This window comes from Typopeltis vanoorti, chromosome 3, assembly GCF_054136105.1.
Source record: "Typopeltis vanoorti isolate ZY-2024b chromosome 3, IOZ_Tvanoo_1.0, whole genome shotgun sequence".
In the NCBI taxonomy this organism is placed as follows: domain Eukaryota; kingdom Metazoa; phylum Arthropoda; class Arachnida; order Uropygi; family Thelyphonidae; genus Typopeltis; species Typopeltis vanoorti.
Window position 1 is genome coordinate 67,929,221 of NC_143551.1, and position 20,801 is coordinate 67,950,021.

The 20,801-nt window shown below is 35.3% G+C and overlaps 1 protein-coding gene across 1 annotated transcript in view; it reads left to right on the plus strand.

Moving 5' to 3' along the window:
* The window catches only part of Dp1 (satellite-binding protein 1 Dp1), a 286,820-nt gene that overhangs the window by 188,208 nt on the left and 77,811 nt on the right, over positions 1-20,801 (plus strand). Inside the window, exons 16-17 of the mRNA XM_090390658.1 lie at positions 8,659-8,793; positions 14,401-14,619. Of these exons, the coding sequence (XP_090246784.1) occupies positions 8,659-8,793; positions 14,401-14,619 (354 nt within the window). The remainder of the gene's footprint in view (positions 1-8,658; positions 8,794-14,400; positions 14,620-20,801) is intronic.

Sequence of the window (20,801 nt, forward strand, 5' to 3'; positions counted from 1 at the left end):
TTCATGGAAAAACTTGAAAAAGAAATTCTCTCTGCAAACTCTCCGAGACCATCTACATGGTGGAGATATGTTGACAATATCTTCATCATATGGCAAGACAGCTTAGATAACCTAAAATCATTTGTGGATAAAATCAACTCAATACATAGCAAGATAAAATTCACTCTGGAAGTGGAAAACAACCAACTGCATTTTTTAGATATCTTGATAAAAAAACAACCTAACAGTGTCAAATTATCCATTTACAGAAAGCCCACAGATACTAGAAGATATCTTCATTATACTTCAAACCATCACAAGACACACAAACTGAGCATTATCCACATGTTGAAACATAGAGCCAAAAAGTTTATATCAGAAGAAGAGGATACACAGACTGAACTCTCATTAATAGCCAACACATTATCGCAAAATGGATATCCTGAAAACATCATCAAAAAATATCTATACAATGACAACCCCAGACAAGAAGAATCCCACTGTCAGCACATTTCTACTGTAGTGATACCTTTCATCAAGTCAATTTCTTATCAAATAGCAAGAATACTGAGAGCCCACAACATCATAGTGGTCTTCAAACCAACCACCAACATCAGACAAGTTTTAGGATCCCCAAAAGATAAAGTGCCGTTCTACAAATATCTAGGAGTATATTACATTCCCTGTTCCTGTGGTCTTGCCTACATCGGACAAACTTCACGAAGTTTAGAAATTAGACAAAAAGAACATGTTGGTGATGGAAACCACAACAATAGCATCTCTTCCGGCTTAGCACATCATTTCTGTACGTCTAACCACACGATAGATTGGCAAAACAGCTCAATGCCATATCTCGATGACGACTACAGGCATCGTTTATTTAAGGAAGCCACAATAGTGTCAATAACCGGCAGAAACCTCAACAGAAATCAGGGTGTAATTCTAAACAGTTCATGGAAAAACCTGATCCTCTCTCTCAATCAATCTGAACTACAGCTAGCCAGTAATCACATTACACGTTTACAACAAACACACATGCGTGATAATGAATAAGAACAATAAGTCCTCTCTGTCACGCGAAAGTGTAACCTTAGCTACTAGTTGGTTTACAACGTTTTTTATGTTCCTTTCAATTTGCATTTACTAGTTTTCATATCTCCGTAAACGCCTTGAAAAAGCCAGACAGTTTGCTGGTGAAACTGGTAGGTTTTAATATAAGTTTTATTGTAAACTGGTCTGTATTAATAAAATTGTATTTCTATTATAAAATGACCAAATATGTATAATTTAACTAAAATGTCTGATCAAAACCAAAAATAAGTGGCTCAACATGTGGTAATAATGATTTCCAATATCAAATTTGAATAAAATATTTGAAGATGCATACTTATAATGCATCTATGAAAAACAAATAGGTGTGTTATATGTGTAATGTATGTTTTTCTGTTGCCTATTATAAGGACAGACAGAACCACAAATTTGGCAATTTTAGATGTATTTTGCAAAATAAATCTAAAAAAGAATATCATTATATAATTCCTATATTATTATGATTATCAGACATCTCCAAGGAGGGACTCATTATGGGGGGAACCTCATATCAACCATGCCACATCATACCCCCTCTCTTGAATTCACTAACACTACCTGTACTCACCACCTTCAAAGATAAGTCATTCCAATCACTCACTGCTCTGAGAGAAGTCTTGCTCTCACCCCCTTTCTTCATCATCAATCTCTTGTACCCATAAGAGGTATTCAAGTTATTATAACAGCACTACAAGGTTGAGTCAGTAACCTGACTAGGATGATATATCCTTGCAAAGTGGTCACTCAGTAACTGAACTATTTTATCTGCTTCTGTCTCTTTGTGAACATCATCACTCATTAAGATCAATCTTCCATAATCATTCTTCCTCTTACTTGCCACATAAAAGAACTCTGGGATTTCCTTTGGCCTGATTTTCTTCTCATAATTTGATTTCGACTTCCTTGTCATGCTGGTCACCTTTCTTGCATGAGCTTTGTATCGTACATGAGTGTGCTAGTCACCTTTCTCTTTATATATCCTCCACAGCATTTTCTTTTTCTGCAGCTCGTGCTTAATGATATTACTCATCCATCTAACTCCTACCTGATTAACCCTCCTTATCCTAGGTATACAATTTAATACTGTTTCCTCTAGATCACTCTTAATATATCCCTTGCACTATTAACATCCTTATCCTGCAGTATTTTATGCCATGGTACAGATTTAAGCTTCTTCCTAATCATGTCATAATCACCTACTTTGTAGTTCATAAATACCTCTTCTTGATAGAATATTCCTCATGTTTTACAATCTCCCAAGTTAAGACTGCATGATCACTTTCACCAATTGGAGGCAATGTTGTCACCTTGGTTATGGATAGCTCTTCTGATCCTATGACCAGGTCCAATACTCTCCCACCACTAGTCCCTTCAATCACATGCTGCCTTAAGAATTATCTCTCAGCAGGTGTATAAATTCTGTTTCCTTTCTGCCATGTAATCTTTCTTCCTTTCAGTCTTTATCTCCTTAGTAGAAGTTCCCCATAATAATCATTCGACCTGTACTCATTGTACTAATTTGGTGATGCATGTCTTCCAGATCATCTGTGTAACTCCCTGGCCTATAGCAACAACCAACTGTATATTTTGTCTTACTGGCCTTAAGAATTGCTTCAAATGAACAGTCACCCCTCCTGCCTGTCTCTTGTTCTTTTTGGTTGCAATTCATCTGCTATCATCAGCATTACTCCTCTTCCCATCCTATCTTCTTTATCTTCCCTGAAAATTCTAAACCCTTCGTATTCAATCCCTGTAACTACATAATCTGCTGTTAGCCAAGTCTCACTAAAGCTTAAGCGAAGTTGCACTAACCAATGCCAAAAACTCCTCCTCCCTCTTCTTCCTGATACTTCTGGCATTAGTATATAGAAACTGCAGCATCCCTTTAGTCTCCCACCCATCTTTACTTTCTGAGTTGACTACCTTATTTAATATTTTTGCTTGAGAAACTAGATTCCTTACTTGGTCATTCTCACTCACTTCACAGGTGCATTCACGCAAACTCACTTGCTTCCACTCTAATTGCTTAAGTTTCCCTGAATTAGCACTTCAGCATGCTTGGCGAACAAAGCTCTCTCCAGACACAACATCAAAACCATTTAGATGCAATCCATCAGCATTGTACACATCTTTCTGTCAAACAGAGACCACAGATCCACAAATTATTCTACATAATTTCTTTTGCACAATCTACATATAGACTCATTGGCTATCTTTTATAATGTCCTCCTCCTCAGTTTACCTCTATCATAGAGTGGTAGGAGATTTACAATCTTCACCTTATACATCATTATACATTCTTTCCACTCCTGTGGAATCATCTTGTTCTGCTCAAATTATGCAGTCTAGTCAAAGGGACAGCCTATTCAACTGCACACTTAGCATCTGTACTGATAATCCATTAGTCCTCTATTGCCAAATTCTTATTCAGCTTATGCAGTAGCTGTAGTATCTCCTCTTCACTATACATCTTAGTTTTTTCATCTAGTGAAGAGTAGCATTGCATTCAATCCAATGTTGTGCACACAACATTGGATTGAATGCAATGTTGTGCACACCAGGTTTGATATAGCTTTTAGCAAAATGGGCATTCATCTATTCTGTTCACCCACATAACATCTACATTCATTATGATTATTCTTTTACTTCTAATGATAAAGAAACTTGCAGAGCCAGTTTCTTTTCATACTCAGATCTAGCTTTCTATATAGCACGCGAAACTCTTCTGTTAGGTAGACAGTAGGCATGTACTTCTGGAATAAAACAATTTAAGAACCAGTCTTCGAATAAAACAGTTGTCATCCAAGCCTTATGATTACTCCTGTAGTAAGCCAGCAACTTATTCTTATCATTGTTTTTCAAAGCTCTGGGGGGGGGGGGGGTTGTGAATGGTAAACAAGAAATGGTTTTAATTTAAAACCAGCATTTCCTCCAAGAAGAAGAAGCGTAATCCTATCTTTAAATGCCGTAAACCGAGGCACTGATGTATCTTCTCTGTGAATGTAAGTTCGTTCTGGCATTCTTTTCCAGAACAGTCCTGTTTCATCTATGTTAAAAAAATCTGCTCTAGCAAATAGCCTTCATCTTTTATCATTTCTTTCAGATTTTTCTTGAAAATTTCAGCTTCTCCCGTTATTTATGTTATGCAAGTTAAATCAGCTTTAGAATCGATAAAACCAACCTTTACTAGCGTTATATGTATGCTCACCGTATTTATCTTCTTGTTGTTTGCTTAAATTGTCAAATAGGCTGCATGCTTTTTTTTTTGAATCGTAAACAAACTGAGAGGAATATTCTCGTTGACTTGATCATCTATCCATATCATTAAAAGCGTCTCCATTTCATGAATTGGCCCTTCTCTTTTTTACGTTAAAATTGTACATTTCATATTAACTGTCCCTTTAGCTGCCTCCATTATTTTTTGATTTATCTTTTATAATTGTTGAAGCAGTTGAATGCGATAGTTTTTTTCTCGTGTTGTTTCACCAACTTTCTTTCCTTTGTTCATATGCTTTAATGACCATCATTTTAACATCTAAACTTAAAGCTTTCCTCACTTTCTTTTTTATGTTGGAATTTTTAATCAGTAGTATTACTTCTCTTACTGGACATAATAGGGTTACGATGAAATACAAAAATTACGAGAGAAATGAACACTTCGACTGCTGATTAGCAACTAACATGCCAAAGGCTGATAAGTTATAAGTGGGTGAATCATAGCAGCGGCTATTGGTAATAGGCTTTGCTTGTCGACTAATGGTGACACTGCGATGCGTATACAAAAGCAATGTGATATATGTATGTATATGCTGGCAGCAAAGTTAAATTAGAGAATTTTTAATAATAATTTTTGGCCATCGTAAGTGCGAATTGTCATAAGTCGAGGACTACCTGTATTCTTTGATCTCTAGGGCACATTCCAATATTGCATCATTTAAGTTTTTTTTTTAATTCATTCCATTCTTTCCCCACACTTTCACATAGACGCTTAGTCTCTGCAATTTGTATATTCTACAAATATTTTCATGGAAAATGCTCATCTGAAACAACATCAATAACTCCCCCACTCTGTACTAAACCCATTGGAACATGTACAGCCACCTCCCAACATCCCTTCACAGTACACCTCGAAACCCACAGAACAAGTTTCTTTTCCCCCTTCTCCTTCATCCCTGCTACTGCTGTACTGTGGATTTTATCAGCTGTACTCTGGAACAGTCTTCCCCTGATGTATTTCCCAAGGAATACAATATACAGGCTTTTAAATCGAATGTTAACAAGTTCCTCCTTTCCCATCCCACTACCCATATACAGTACTAAAGTACTATAGGTTGATCAGCCAACCTCTCGTATATGGGCCCAACATAAAAAAAAAAAAATCATTGCCAACATGCTTCCCATCTAGCAACAACTAATACTATGCAACAGAACCTGGTATACCCATATATAGTATACAGTTAGTTATAAATTCCTATATTATAGTTCATCAGATAACTTTTTCTGAATGGAACATCCATATACTTAGCTACATCCCATGTCAGTACAGCATGGTCACTATCACCAGCTGTAAGAAAAACCATGCATGTATGTTAATTTGAATACTCTTAGGTTTCCGAAACCATCTAAAAGTGAAAAAAGAATTTCCCTAAATTTATGGCAGTCATATCACTACTAAAGGGCATCAACAATCTAATCAGCAAAATATTTGGATTAATTGCCAGTTTTGCTTTATTAATGACGATACATTTAAAAAAATTGAAAGAAAAATGTATTTTAACATTAAGAAATCAAGAAAATAACACTTGACATTTCAGCCTCTATGTGGAGGTTACGATCAGGAAAATATACATGTGAACAAGACGCGTGCTACATGACACTACACAAAAGTAAGCTAAATATAATTGCTTTGTTAATTGTGAAAAAATTATGAAACAAACAAAAAAAATAATAAATAATTGTAAATAAAATCAGTAAATAGTTTTTTTATACATAGTAAATATAATAACATACAGATGATTAAATTTTTTTTTTTTTTTTAATTAGAGTGGAACTACATCACATTAATCTTTACAGTCCTGTTGTTTTATGGAGTTCTGCCATCATGTTCTGTATCCTGTATGGGTTGTTAGATGGGTCTTCCATACTCTTGCAATTACTAATCAATCATTCTTGTTGAGATTAAGATGAATCAGTATCTCACAAGCTTCTTTTAATTTTTTTCAAGCCAGGTTTTGGTGCAGTGTAGGGACTTAATGCTTTTCCAGTTAATTCTGTGACATGTTTGGAATGCATGGTCTGACAGGCCTGTAATGATAGTGAAGAAATTTAATGTGCCATTTGTGTTCGTCTTTTCTTGTTGGAATTGTGTAACCTATTCCCCCCACCCCCCCACCACCAACCATATTGTCAACATATCTGAGCCATAAGTTAGGCTTTAGACACACATTGCTGAATCTAGAGCTTGTTACTCGAAATCTTCCACATGAAATTTAGCTGGCAGGGGATGAGGGAGAAGAGTAGTGAGCCCATGGTTATACCTTCTTTTTTGCAGGTAGAAATTATTTTGCTTCATGAAATACCTGGAGCGAAGTAGGTGAGCAAAGAGGGCCGTGATATCGGGTGGGAATTTGTTTTCTGTGAGAAGAATTGCATCAATGATCAGGACATTTGCGAAAAGGGCAATTATATCAAGGCTGACTAATAAATTTTCGTTATTGAATGACCTACCGACTCCTTGAATGTAGCTGCTTGTTTCTTGGCCAAGCGATAATTGGGGCTGTCAGTTTTTTCAGCTACTGGTTGCAGTAGAGCATTTGTTTTGTGTATTTTTGGCAGGTCACAGATTTTAAGAGCACAGGCATAATATGGTAACATCTTTTTAATTGTTTTCTCCAGTCAAATGATAACTAACTTGATTAGTTCTGTTGTTTTCTTTTTAATATGTTTTGTACGATTGTAGTTAACCATTTGGTGTGTGTGTGTGTGTGTGTGTGTGTGTGTGTGTGTGTGTGTGTGTGTGTGTGTGTGTGTGTGTGTGTGTGTGTGTGTTGTGGTCAGATCAGATACCAATCAGTTCATTTTTTCCAGGTAAGCTGTCTGATCAAGAATGACCCTAGCATTGCCTATGTCTGCCTTGGTGATAACAATGCCCTTGTCATTTCTTAGAGATTTAGGGGCTAATTTTTCCACTCATCAAGTGTTTTTTTTTGTCTTAATGTGTCATAGTTTAACCTGTTTATTTAGTACAGGCATATGACAAGGTGCCAAGAGAGAAGCTATTCGAAACGCTACAGTTATATGGTGTCAATGGGACATTATATCAAGCAATACTTAGTCTCTATTTGAGTTGTAAGTCAGCAGTTTAGAATTCAAGGAAGTACAGGAAGGTGGTTTAATGTTAAATCTGGTGTGAGACAAGGATATACATTATCCCCCTCTGTTATTCATTATCTATATGGATCACATTATGAAAGAATTTTTTTTTTTTTAATTATGAAAGAAAGTTTGATATTAAACCTAATATTAAATATTAAACCCTTTGCTTTATGCAGATGATGTTATACTTCTAAATATATCTGCTACAAGTCTGCAAGATTCCCTGACTAAAGTGAATTACTGTTGTAATAGATATGGTATGAAGGTCAGCATTAAAAAGACAAAGACAATGAAAATAGGCAGAAAATATCAACTGCATTGTGAATGGAGAACCTATAGAATAAGTAAAACATTTCAGCTACTTAGGCATGGTTTTTAGTGAAGATGGTAAATTAAATATGGAAATAGACAACAGAATCAGCAAAGCTGGTATGATAGGAAGTCAACTCAATAAATTTAAATGGAATAAGAGAGAAATTAGCCAAAACACTAAATTAGCTGTATACAAGAAAGTATACAGCTAATTTTCATAAGTTAAAATTCAAACCAATTTTAACTTATGAATCTGAGAGCTGGGTCAGAAGTAAAATACTTGACCAGAGACTAGAGACTGCAGATATGAGAGTCCTGAGAAAGATTAGGGGCATGAACAGAGATGGCATCGATTGCAATATCATATTAAAAATGAGGATATTAGGAAAGAACTTGACATCGTCAGCATCCAGGAATGTGTTAGCAGAGCTAATCTCAGTTGGTATGGTCACATAAACAGAATGGGAGAGGAAAGACTAGCAAAACAAGTGTTCTCTGAGAGGTTGGCAGGAAAAAGACCCAGAGAAAGACCAAGATATGGGTGGATTTATACAAAGTGCCTTAGAAGATAGAAATATAAAATCTGATAATGTTGGAGTCTTGACAGGTAACAGACTGATTTGGAGGAAAATTGTAGATAGGAAGTTAGTAATGATGTAAGTTTTTCATGTTGTACTATCATATCCTGTACACCCCTTGAGGGTATATATCACGAATTTGATGATGATGTTTAGTATAGATGTCTTTCATTGATTCATAAATACATTTATCTAAATTTTCAAAACGATTAGCTTATTTACTAATGTATTCAGTGTTATTTTAATTGTTTATATTAAAATCAGATATCTGAATAACGAATGTATTAGGCTAAAATTTTTACATTAATGAAAGATATATCTTTAGATTCGTGAAAAAACAGAAGCTCGTATACTCTTTCCAACAGAGAAGGATACTGATCGTGAAACCATTGTAATTATTGGAAGAAAAGAAGAGGTACTTCAAGTGAAGAAAGAACTCGAAGAAATGATAAGTGATCTGGTATGGTTCATATTATTTGATTTTGAATTTAAAATGAGTAGATTTTTTTAGTGGATATTTCTGCTGTCAGTTAGTCACATAGAGAATTTAAAAAAATAATAATAATAATAAACTCTTCTACCTCTTAACATGTTTAGACCAGCCTATTATGGTCAAGTAAGCTTGGTTTCCTGTAAAGCTAATTAATAGGAATAGTGGTATTCATTCTATACAGTGTGCTGTTTTCATTGTTACATGTATTATCATTTGGCCTGATTTTCTGTATTGGAGGATGAAAATCAGAGTTTCTCTAGGAGGAATTATTATTATCAACACCTGACCTCCATGGAGTCAGACACTCATCGTGGGAGATACTCACTATTGCATACAATGCTTATCCAACCTCGTCTTAAATTCAATGTGTCCACATTCACAACACACACTCAGGCATTGCATTCCACTCACCAACTACCCTCCATGCAAAGAACCTGCTTCTCACTCCTCTGCTCACACTCTCCTTATACAGTTTCCAGCAATGGCCTCTTGTTCTACTTCCCTCTCCAGTTCTATGAAAAATCTCTTCCATATATAGTAAGATAGTGCCATTGCATAAGGGTAGTAACAGACTGGAAGCATCTAATTATAGGCCAGTTTGTGTGTCATCAGTTCGAGTTTGTGTGTCAAAGTTCGATTTAATGAGCTTTTAATGGCACTTGTGACATTAGAATTTCTACTCCTCTGCTCACACTCTCCTTATACAGTTTCCAGCAATGGCCTCTTGTTCTACTTCCCTCTCCAGTTCTATGAAAAATCTCTTCCATATATAGTAAGATAGTGCCATTGCATAAGGGTGGTAACAGACTGGAAGCATCTAATTATAGGCCAGTTTGTGTGTCATCAGTTCGAGTTTGTGTGTCAAAGTTCGATTTAATGAGCTTTTAATGGCACTTGTGACATTAGGCACATGTATTCCCAAGAATAAATAATAATTTTAAACTAATAAACTATTTCAATTTAATATAAATTAAGTGGATATTAAATCCAACATCATTTCAAAGCTGAATACAGAATACGAAACTATGAAAGTTTTGTGCAGAAAAATATAAAAGTTTATAATAAAATTAGTTTAATCCTTTTTCCAAATGTGAGCAAACAAAGTTTGCGCCTGAAAGTATCTTCAGGACTGGGTTAAGGTGGTACAACACCAGGGCAACTCGTTGCAAAGGTGGAGAAAGCTACCAACACTCCTATCTCAGTATTTCCTATAATGCAAAACACATCTCCTTGCTGATAATGTTATGCATTAAGGGAAGGGCCACTACAAAGACTAGTTTCTACCTTTATTGAGGTCTCTTCAGTGGGAGCCAGGCCCAAGTGGAGATACCAGGCAGAAGCATTAGCAGGTCATCTCTACCTATAGGAGTTGCCAAATGGTGTGCCACCCTTTTTTAATAAATTACTCTGGATTTAGAGAAAGATGTTGTACCACCTTACCCCAGTCCTGAAGATACTTTCAGGCACAAACTTTGTTTGCTCACACTTGGAAAAAGGATTAAACTAATTTTATTATACTCTAACCAAGTGAAAAATAAACTTTCAACATCTTTCTCTAAATCCAGAGTAATTTATTAAAAAAGGGTGGCACACCATTTGGCAACTCCTATAGGTAGAGATGACCTGCTAATGCTTCTGCCTGGTATCTCCACTTGGGCCTGGCTCCCACTGAAGAGACCTCAATAAAGGTAGAAACTAGTCTTTGTAGTGGCCCTTCCCTTAATGCATAACATTATCAGCAAGGAGATGTGTTTTGCATTATAGGAAATACTGAGATAGGAGTGTTGGTAGCTTTCTCCACCTTTGCAACGAGTTGCCCTGGTGTTGTACCACCTTACCCCAGTCCTGAAGATACTTTCAGGTGCAAACTTTGTTTGCTCACACTTGGAAAAAGGATTAAACTAATTTTATTATACTCTAACCAAGTGAAAAAGAAACTTTCAATAAACTTTCAATATAAAAGTTTAGTTCGAAAATTGACCAGAGAGCTTGCAGGAATACACCACTGCCATACTATGAGTTGCCCTAGTCAAACCTAATAGGAAAAGCATGAATGCTAAAAGTGCTGTATATTGCCGAGAGTTCACTTATGGAAAATACACCTCTCCAATGCTTCAAGTTCCCTAGTACTAAGAGTTTTTGCTCTCTTAGGTTTCTGCCTACACTCTGATGAAAACCATTGAGTTTGAAACAGCTGTCAGACTAGTGAAACATATCAAAATGGACCAATAGAAGACAATATACGGGCGCTTTTAGTGTTCGTGCTTTTCCTGTTAGGTTTGGCTAGGGCAACTCGTAGTATGGCATTGGCGTACTCCTGCAAGCTCTCTGGTCAATTTTCACACAAAACTTTTATAGTTTCTGTATTCGGCTTTGAAATGATGTTGGATTTAATATCCACTCAATTTATATAATTTTGCATTGCCGAAATGAAGCCTTTATCTCTTTATTTTAAAAAATATTTAAATTTTTAATGCAAGCAGTTCTAACCATGCAGTTAGAAGGCAGTCTTGCTATCAACCAAATATGGATTTAAATGGATCTCAATTGATGTTGCCAAGACACACACATCTTTGAAACTTCCTTTAGATTTTTTAGTTATTGAAATTAAAATACACCTGTGCTTATCTGCAATAATATGGCAACAAAAAGAACTAAAAAAAGGCAATCAAATTTAAAAGAGGATGCCTCATACTCTTAAAGACCTATCACATACTCTTGGGAGTGCACCCACCATACTTTGGGAAACACTGCATTATACTAATGAATTATAGGTCTATAACTTCTTGAGAGTGGGATTCACATAAAAAAATTAATCTTTAATTCTCATTAACTTTAAAGTTAGTGAGTATCAGAGCACAAAAGCAGAGGGTGAAAGAAATGATAGTAGTGGCAGGAACGAATGACTTAAATGGAGATAAAATGGCTATGAGAGAGGACCTGAAGCAATTACTAGAGGTAGCAAAAGAAAAGAGTGAGAGAGTTAGGATAGTGAGTCTGTTGCCACGGTATGACAGAAGAGATGAGAAGGAGGGCCATAATTGAGTAATAGTGAAACATGGCTGACGGAAGATGATATAGCTAGTGGGATAGAATGTGTAGGTTATAGTGTGTTTAGGCAGGACAGAGAGAATAAAATGGGGGGAGGAGTGCTACTGATGATAGCTGATGAACTGCAGCCAAGGAGAATAGAAGTTGAATTGCAGGATAGAGAAAAGAGCACATTTGAGGCTATTTAGTGTGAGATTGAGGCTAGCAGAACAAAATATACAATTGGGTGCTGCTATAGACCAGGTGATGAAATAGATGGTGGAGATAGTATGCATAAGCAAATAGAAGCAATGAGTGGAAGGAGGGTAATTATTAAGGGGGATTTCAACTATGGTAATAACATTGATTGGAAGGAGGAGAGGACACATGGGAGGAAGGAATTGGATTTTATGCAGTTATTAAGGGATAACTATCTGCAACAGCATGTAATGGAAAATACTAGGGGTCAGAGAGTGCTTTACCTAGTAATTACCACGTTGCCACCAATTGGTGAGAGTGATCATAGGGTCTTGACTTGGGAAAGTGGTTAAATGTGTGGAATTTTTAATTAAGACGGGGTACATGTGGAATTACTGGGCTGGTAAGTATGACAAGCTTAGGAGTTTGCTTGGTTCAGTGCCATCGCATGTAAAACTGAAAGGGCTGGATGTTGATAGTGCATGGGAGGTGGTTAAGAAGTGTTTGCATGAAGCAGTGGCTGACTGTATACCTAGAGTCTGAATAATAAATTAAGTAGGGGTTAAATGGATGAATAACACCATTAAGCTTGAGCTGCAAAAAAAGAAACAACTGTGAAGGGAATTTAAGGAGAAAGGTGACCTGCAGGCACATGAACGGTATAAAGCTCAGGCCAGAAGGATAGCAAGTGTGGTAAGAAAAGCGAAAACGGATTATGAAAGAAAATTAGTCATGCAGGCTAAAGAAAATCCCAAACAGTTTTTTTCAATATATTGCAAGTAAAAGAAAAAATGTATACGGCAGAATGATTTTAAAGAATGCCGTTGGTAGAGAGTTAACCGAATCAGTTGATATAGTGGAATTACTGAGCAAGCACTTTGCAAGAGTATATCATCCGGGTGGGAACATTGCAGGAACGAAGGAACCAACAGCTTATACGGGAATGGTGGTGAATGAAGTGGAGGTGAATAGTCTATTACAAAACCTCAATGTCAATACATCTGTGGAATTGGATGGTATACAAGCTCATGTCGTACGTGAAGCGGCTAAAGAATTGTCAGTGCCCTTGACCGTTTTGTTTAATTTGAGTCTTGGGTCTGGGTAGTCCTGAGGGAGTGGAAAGAGGGGGGGGAAATAGTTCCACTGCGTAAAGGAGGTTCCAAGACTGCTGTTGTAAATTACCTACCAATCAGCATATCAGGAATCGTTGTCAAGGTCTTGGAGAAAATAGTCAAGAGGAGAATACAGGAATGGATAGATGATAACAGGATACTGTATGGGGGACAGCATGGTTTTGTGAAGGGTAGATCATGCCTCAGTAACTTGCTCATGTTTTATAACACAGTGACAGCTGAACTGGATAAGGGTAATGGGTTTACAGTGATCCTACTGGACCTTGCTGAGGCCTTTGAGAGGATACCACATGGAATTCTAATCAGTAAACTGCAGCATATGGGGATGGATATAGGGTTGGTGAGATGGATAAGAGGGTGGTTGATGGAGAGATATCAGAGGGTGGTTTATTCAGGAGTAGAGTCCAAAAGACTGCCTGTGACTAGTGGTGTGCCACAGGGTTCTGTTCTTGGACCACTACTTTGTTCATTAACAATATAGGAAAGGATCTGAGAGGAACTGTTCATTTGTTTGCTGATGATGCAAAGTTGGGTAGAGCAATAGTGAATGCACAGTATGTCAAAATTTTGCAGGATAGTTTGGAGGACTGGGCTAAGGAGAATGGATGTCAATTTAATGTGGCAAAATGTAAGGTTATGCATTTTGGGGTGAAAAGATTAGCAGCAGTATACCACATTGGTGGAACTGTATTCCAGGAGATTGATGAGGCCAGGGATTTGGGAGTGTTGGTGGATAGGGAGTTGAAGTTTAGGGGGCACATCGCAAAAGTAGCTAAATCAGCTCATCAAATCACTTGGTTGCTGAAAAATACTTTGACGAGCAGAGACAAGCAGGTTATTGTTCCTTTTTATCGAGTTGGTTATTGAGCCTTGATAAGACCACATCTTGACTAATGTACTTAGATCTGAGGGCCAGGGTTTCTTCTTGATGGGGTGGAGAAGATCCAGAGACAAGTGACATGGATCTAAATGACTAAATTTAAATTGGTCTAAAATAATATTTTAAAATAAAATTTGAAATTACTCAAACCACTTGACATGTCTCATTCAAAAAAGAACATCTGTTATAAAATTGTAACAACTTTGCATCTTGCTTAAAGTTTTTCGAATTGTTAAAATTATATCTATTGTAATTAAGATTTTAATTTTTTTCTGAAAAATTGGATTATTAAATTTTATTAGAAATAGTGATGAATTTCTAAAATTATTTTAGGATGAAGTTGTTAAAGATGAAATGCATGTCGATCCCAAATATCACCGACATTTTGTTGCTCGGCGTGGGGAAGTACTTCAACAGATAGGAGAAGAATTTGGTGGTGTTACAGTTAGCTTTCCTCGAAGTGGTACAAACAGCAGCCTTGTTACATTGAAAGGTGCTAAAGAATGTGTAGAAAGAGCAAAGCAAAGAATTCAGGAAATTGTATCAGATCTAGTGAGTATACATTTTCTTATGTTTTAGGATGAAGTGAAAAAACTTATTTTTTTTACTAAAATTGGGTATTCGTGAAGGGAAAAAAATACAAAGTAGTCTGACAACACTCTTTGCATGATACAGACATATAGTTTAATTTTTATGACTGTTTTGCCTATTTTTCATTAGGAGTACTCCTTCTGGCTTTTTATTAAATTTTTTAGGGCATTATTGATATTTTAAAGACAGATACATGAAGAATATAAGGAAGGAATAATTTTAGACATAACTTTTGTAGAATGTTCTTGGTTGTCTTCTTCTTTTTTTTTGAGCAGCATCAGGTATATAGCAATATTCATTTATATACCCCTGCTGAAGTATGACAGAAAGAAAGGCGTGCAGTGGAAATAGATGTGGGAGAATTGCGGATAAAACAAAGGTATGTGAATTTAAAACCCAAGTTTCAAGGATGGGCTGTGAATTCTTTTGGAAGGTGAATGATGGAATATTTTTTGGAGAAAAGAGAAAGATAGAATATGAAGAATCAAGATGAGGAGTGGGAGCAATAGGATATGAGCCATTTCAAGTAAGTGTCGTCTTTGGAGCTCGTAAGAAAAGTGGAGACTGTCATGTTGGCTTCTGTTTTTTCTTGGGTTTATCTGTGTTTTCCATTGGTTGGAACAACACAGGTAGATAGAATAAAAGAAAAACAGGTTTTTCGTGTTTGCAGTTGCACAGTAAAGGGATACTGGGCAGCCATTGCTGCTGCTTTTGTATTAACAAGTGCAACAGAAAGTGGATAAATAATGGTTGCCAGTTCAGTGGAGTAATGATCATTGAAATACCTGTAGAATAGACAGAGCTAAAACTGCATCTCTAAGATAGAGGTTGAAGTGGATTTGTAAGAGGGATTGTCTGTTAGCCAAATTGCTCTCCTTTGGATGTCATCAAGAATTTTTAGAGAGATTTTAGGTGCTTCACCCCAAACATGAGAGTATTCTAGGTAAGAAAAATTTTATCTCCGTGTGTGTGTGACTGTTCTGCTTATTGGAAGCCTGAGATGGCGCTAAAAAGTTCCATGTTGGGTCTCCAGAGCAGGGTTTCTAGATTATGTAAAAAAAATTAAATTAAAATTAAAATATTCGAAACAAATATTTTAAATATCCTTAGCTCACCCACCATACTTGTATACCTTAAGTTCACAACCTATGGTACTTCAGTAGTCAGTACAGCATTATGTTACTTTATTGGTCATATGTAAAGAACTTTTTTTTTTTTTAAATCAAGAAGAAAAAATTTATACATTTATTATAAAAATCATCTTTTAAGTTATGATGAGAGTAATCTGCATGCTCAGTTTAGTGGTAACAACTCTTGCTAATTTGATAAAATTGCATGCATTCTTCTTTCAGTTCTTTCAGGGTTACATGGCAGTCAGCATTTATTGCATAGAATTTATGGAGATACAAACACATGCATTAATACAATTACTTTACTTTTCAACCTCTATATCAAGGTCATCATCAGGAAAACATATATGAACAAGATACAAGCTACATCACACTGCATGTCGGTACATTCAACTATAACTGCCGGTTAAGCCTGACCTCTAGTGATCAGAAAAATAAAGAATTAATTAAATTTAAAATAAATAATTACTAAATAAATTAAAATAAATAAATTATTCGATATAATATTATATTGAATACACAAAACCTCAAAAAGTCTGGTCTGACACAACATGGTATTGACACTAAACACAGTATCCAGTGGGATGAAACTCGTTTTCTCCACAGAAGTAGGTTTTTAAAGAAAGTTGTGAAGCCCTTTATATCAGCCAAATCTGAATCAGAACGATTCTCTCTCTCTCTCTCTCTCTGTTCCCCCCCCCCCAAATATAGTTTTAAACAATAATTTAATAATATTATTTATTAATATTAATTTCTAGCATGCAGCAACAATTTTTAATTGGTAAACCACCGACTGCTGTATGTACCTTGTATTCCCATTCCTTTTTGATTTGTTTGTTTCTACACACTGATGATGTACTGTTATTTTCAGTACGAAATATATCTACTTTCATTTCATTAAAATTAATTACTGTGGTTATTGTGTAATTTATTGTTTAGAAATTGTTAAAAGGTTATTCTGCATTATGTCTGCTACCTTAGAAGTAGCAGACATCTGGCTGCAGCTGCACATTATTTCTGTTTCAAAAGTACACAGAAATAATGTGCAGCTGCAGCCAGTAGTGGAAAGAATTGATAACCTTAATGTATTGCTTAGCCAAGAAACTAACATCCTTGCACCCAACAACAAAGATTTATTAGTGAGCTTTGATTGTAACTGCCATTTTCAAAATGTCCCAATCACTGATATAGCTCTCTTACAGAACAGACTTCCACCTATATCATGGCCCTTTGCCCATTTACTTTGTTCTGGTTATTTCATATGGCAAAATAACTTCTGCTTACAAAACATAGGTATAGCCATCAGCTCACTCTTCAAAGCTAACTTTTATATTGAAGATTTTGAACAATGAGCTCTAAATTCAGTGAGTCTAAAACTCAAACTTAATTCAGATATATTGATATATATATATATATTTGCAGTTTATATGCAGTTTATTTGCAGTTGGTGGCCCCATGGCCACCAACCTGTAAATAAACAACTTCCTAGTCACCTGAATAAACACAGATGCATCTAGTTCACCATTGAGATTGAAAATAATGTGCACTTCCTTTTCTGGATACACCCATTATATGTTTGCACTCAGGCCTGTCTTTCCTTTACAGTCGACTATAAACCTATACACATGGGCAAATACATGCCCAGTTTAATTCCATCATTCACCACAAAAACTAAAGGTTGTTAGGTCCCTCAAAATAGAGTTCTAGCAATTTGCTCTGATGAACAGGCTATGAAAAATGAGTTTCAAATAATAAGCAAAGCATTTATAAAGAATGGTTACAACAGGAATATGATCAACAGAATTCTTCAGAATATAAAGCCATAGCAAGCTCTTACATTAGGAGAATCCGAGAAACCAGATCACTGCAAAAATATAATATTAAGGCTACATTCAAATAACCCACAAAATTAAAAAAGTTTACTTATCTCCTCCATAGATTTTCTTCTGCTCATGCCTACTCAGAGGATGATATACCAAATCCAGTGTATCTGTAATTTATGCTACATAGAGAAAACGAGACATACAATCCCAATATGACAAGAACACAAATGACATATTAAATTCCTGAATTATAGAAAATTAGTTACTAAAGAAAGAGCCAAAAGACTTCATTTCAGTGATGTAAAATTACATAGAAACATTATTTCAAAGCCGAATATTTGTATAAACTATGAAAGTTTTGTAAGTTGACCTGAGATCTTACAAGAATCCTTGGCATCCCCGAGTTCCCTTAGCTTGTCTACTTAAAAGACATGGGTGCTGCCCAAGTGTCCATATATTTGCCTTTTATTAGTCCATTTGATAAAGGTTTCACTGGCCACAGCTGTTTCAAACTGGTTGGTTTTCTTAAGAGAGCAAAAACTCTTGTTCAGTACTAAGGTAATGTAATTTTCATAAGTGAACTCTCGACCAGTGCATAAAAATAATTACTAAAGAAAGAGTATTTCATTTTCCGCACGGTTACTCTAGTGGCTGTGTGCTTTGCAACCATATTCCTCAGGAATATGGTTGCAAAGATATTTCTGCATATTATCCCAGATGCATATTATTAATCCCAAACATAAACTAGGAAGAATATAAATTAATATGTAACAAATAATCTAAGGCCAGTAAAACAGACCTTACAGAATAATTAATTCCTGACCAGTAGCAGTTCATGTAGGTTCACTTATTTGTTTCTCACTTTATTATTATTATTTTTTTTTTCTCTCTTTTCTCTTCTCTTGTGAGAGTACAAGTCAGGGGTAACGGTTGACCAGAGTAGTAATGCTGTAACTTACTATAGTGTAGAGCTTGACAAATATGTTTGCCTGTAGCAAGTGGATTTCCAGTTGGCAAGTAGCTGCAGACTTGTCAAAATAAAATATTTTTTGTTTAATAAAATATAGTTTTCTAAAAATTAAAAAATAAATAAATAAATAAAATAAATTAACTTTAAGAAAAAAAACATTGATTGATTCAGCCAGACAGCCATATAGTGAGGTTGTCTGCAAAGATGGAAAATTTTTCTTTTAAATATCAGAACTCCATGGTGACCTCAGGAAGTTAGAGGCAGCAGTGAAGGAAATGAATAAAGCATATTGAAAGTTCCTGGCAAATAAGTCAGCTTGTGCTCTTAGAGAATACAGAGAAAAATGTAGGAAAGCAAAGCAGTATGTAAAATTAACTAAACAAATGGTGAGACTTTAGTAAGAACATAGAAAATAAATATCAGGAAGATGGCAAAATATTCTGAAAATTTCTGAGGCTATTGAAAAAGCTTAGAAATTCAGGAAAAGTGCTGTAAAAGGAATCGGAGATGATAAAGGTGATATGAAGGCTGGAGATAAAGATATCCTTGATGCATGGAGTAATTACTTTGAAAGACTGCTAAATTAATTTTATGTAGAAAAGAAAGGAGCTCCAATTCAGTGCCACTCTAAATAGAAAAATATTGTCTATGCAGTGTAACTAGAGAAGTTTAGGATCGAGAATTAAAATTATATCTTCGAGACATCACAAATAAAAATTAGCCAAATCTCATGATAGAGGCAATCCTATTGCAGTTCCTTCAACCTGATTTTCAAGTTTATCTTTCCAGGTGAAATATCCAGAGTGGTAGTAAATTTGAATGAGTTTGCAATGTCACATGGAGATGCATCATGCTAATTATGAATATAAACTATATTAGTCTGTTCCAGTCTTATTATCCATCTGATATCCTCTTTTGAGGTCTACTTAGCCTTCTCCTTCCAATTGGTTTATATTTTATTATTTGTTTGGATATCCAGTGTTGGCCATTCGGTTTACATGTTCTATCCAATTTTGTTTGTAATTGTTTAGTTTTTCTTCTTCATGTAGCTTCCTCAGCGAGAGGGTGCAGCACCATGTCCTTCCAGTTCTCTCTGTTGGTGGCTGTCCTTTTTTGTTTCTGCATAACCATGTGATCCTGTCCATGATCTTATATCCTCAAACCATGTCCTTTGTTTTTTGCCTCTTGATCCTTTTCCCACAATTTTTCCTTCTAAAACTGTTAGTATCCTCTATCCTGCTGAACCTCTCAGTACATGTCCTACCAATCTCATCTTTCTCTGGATCATTTCCTATAATAAAGATATATGTGTTCTCATTCTCTGTAGAACATCTGTATTTGTCGCATGTTCTGTCCATGAGATTTTCAGAGCTCTCCTATAGCACCACATTTCAAAGGCCATTATGTGTTGCCTTACTCTCTTCTTGAATATCTAAGTCTCACTTCCATATGTGAAAACTGGCCACACTAATGTTCTTATCATTCTTTTCTTTGTCTCGATACTCACAGAACTTCTGAGCAGATCTTTATTTTTGCAGAAGGCATCTTTAGCTATGGCTGTTCTTATTTTTATTGCCTTATCTTGCTTTTCATATGCAGTAAAGTAGATGCCTAAATATTTGTATTCTGTTGTATGTTTTTCTTCTATTGATTTTGTTTTTAGTTCTTTTAAAATCTCTTCTCCTTTTTTGTCTAATAATGTATATTTTGCAGTTCTTCTCATGAATCTCATTTCACTTGTTTTTATTCTTTATTTTATTTGTTTGTTGCCCAAATTTTGCTGCCATTTAACAACGTGGGCACTGCTAAAGTATTGTATATTTTCAAGCACGTTTCTTTTTGTACAATATTTGGATTGAGTGTTCTATTTATTAGGCCTATGCCTATAATCTGTAAATATTTTGAAGGTTTTAATTTTGTCTTTTTCTTCTTCATATGATATTTCTCATCCAAAATAACTGAAAGTATTTATCTGTTTTATTATTTTATTATTAATGACTGTTTTAATTCTTCTTGTATATATATATATATATATATATATATATTCAATATTGCATGTAGCAAAATATTAGGTATATTTATTCTTTGTAATATATCAAACAGTATATATCTTTTTACTTTGTCAAATGCTTTTTCATAATCTATAAACAAAAGATGAGTTTCTAAATTAAATTATCTTCTTTTTTCTGTAAGTAGTTGTAAACAAAAAGCTGCATCCAT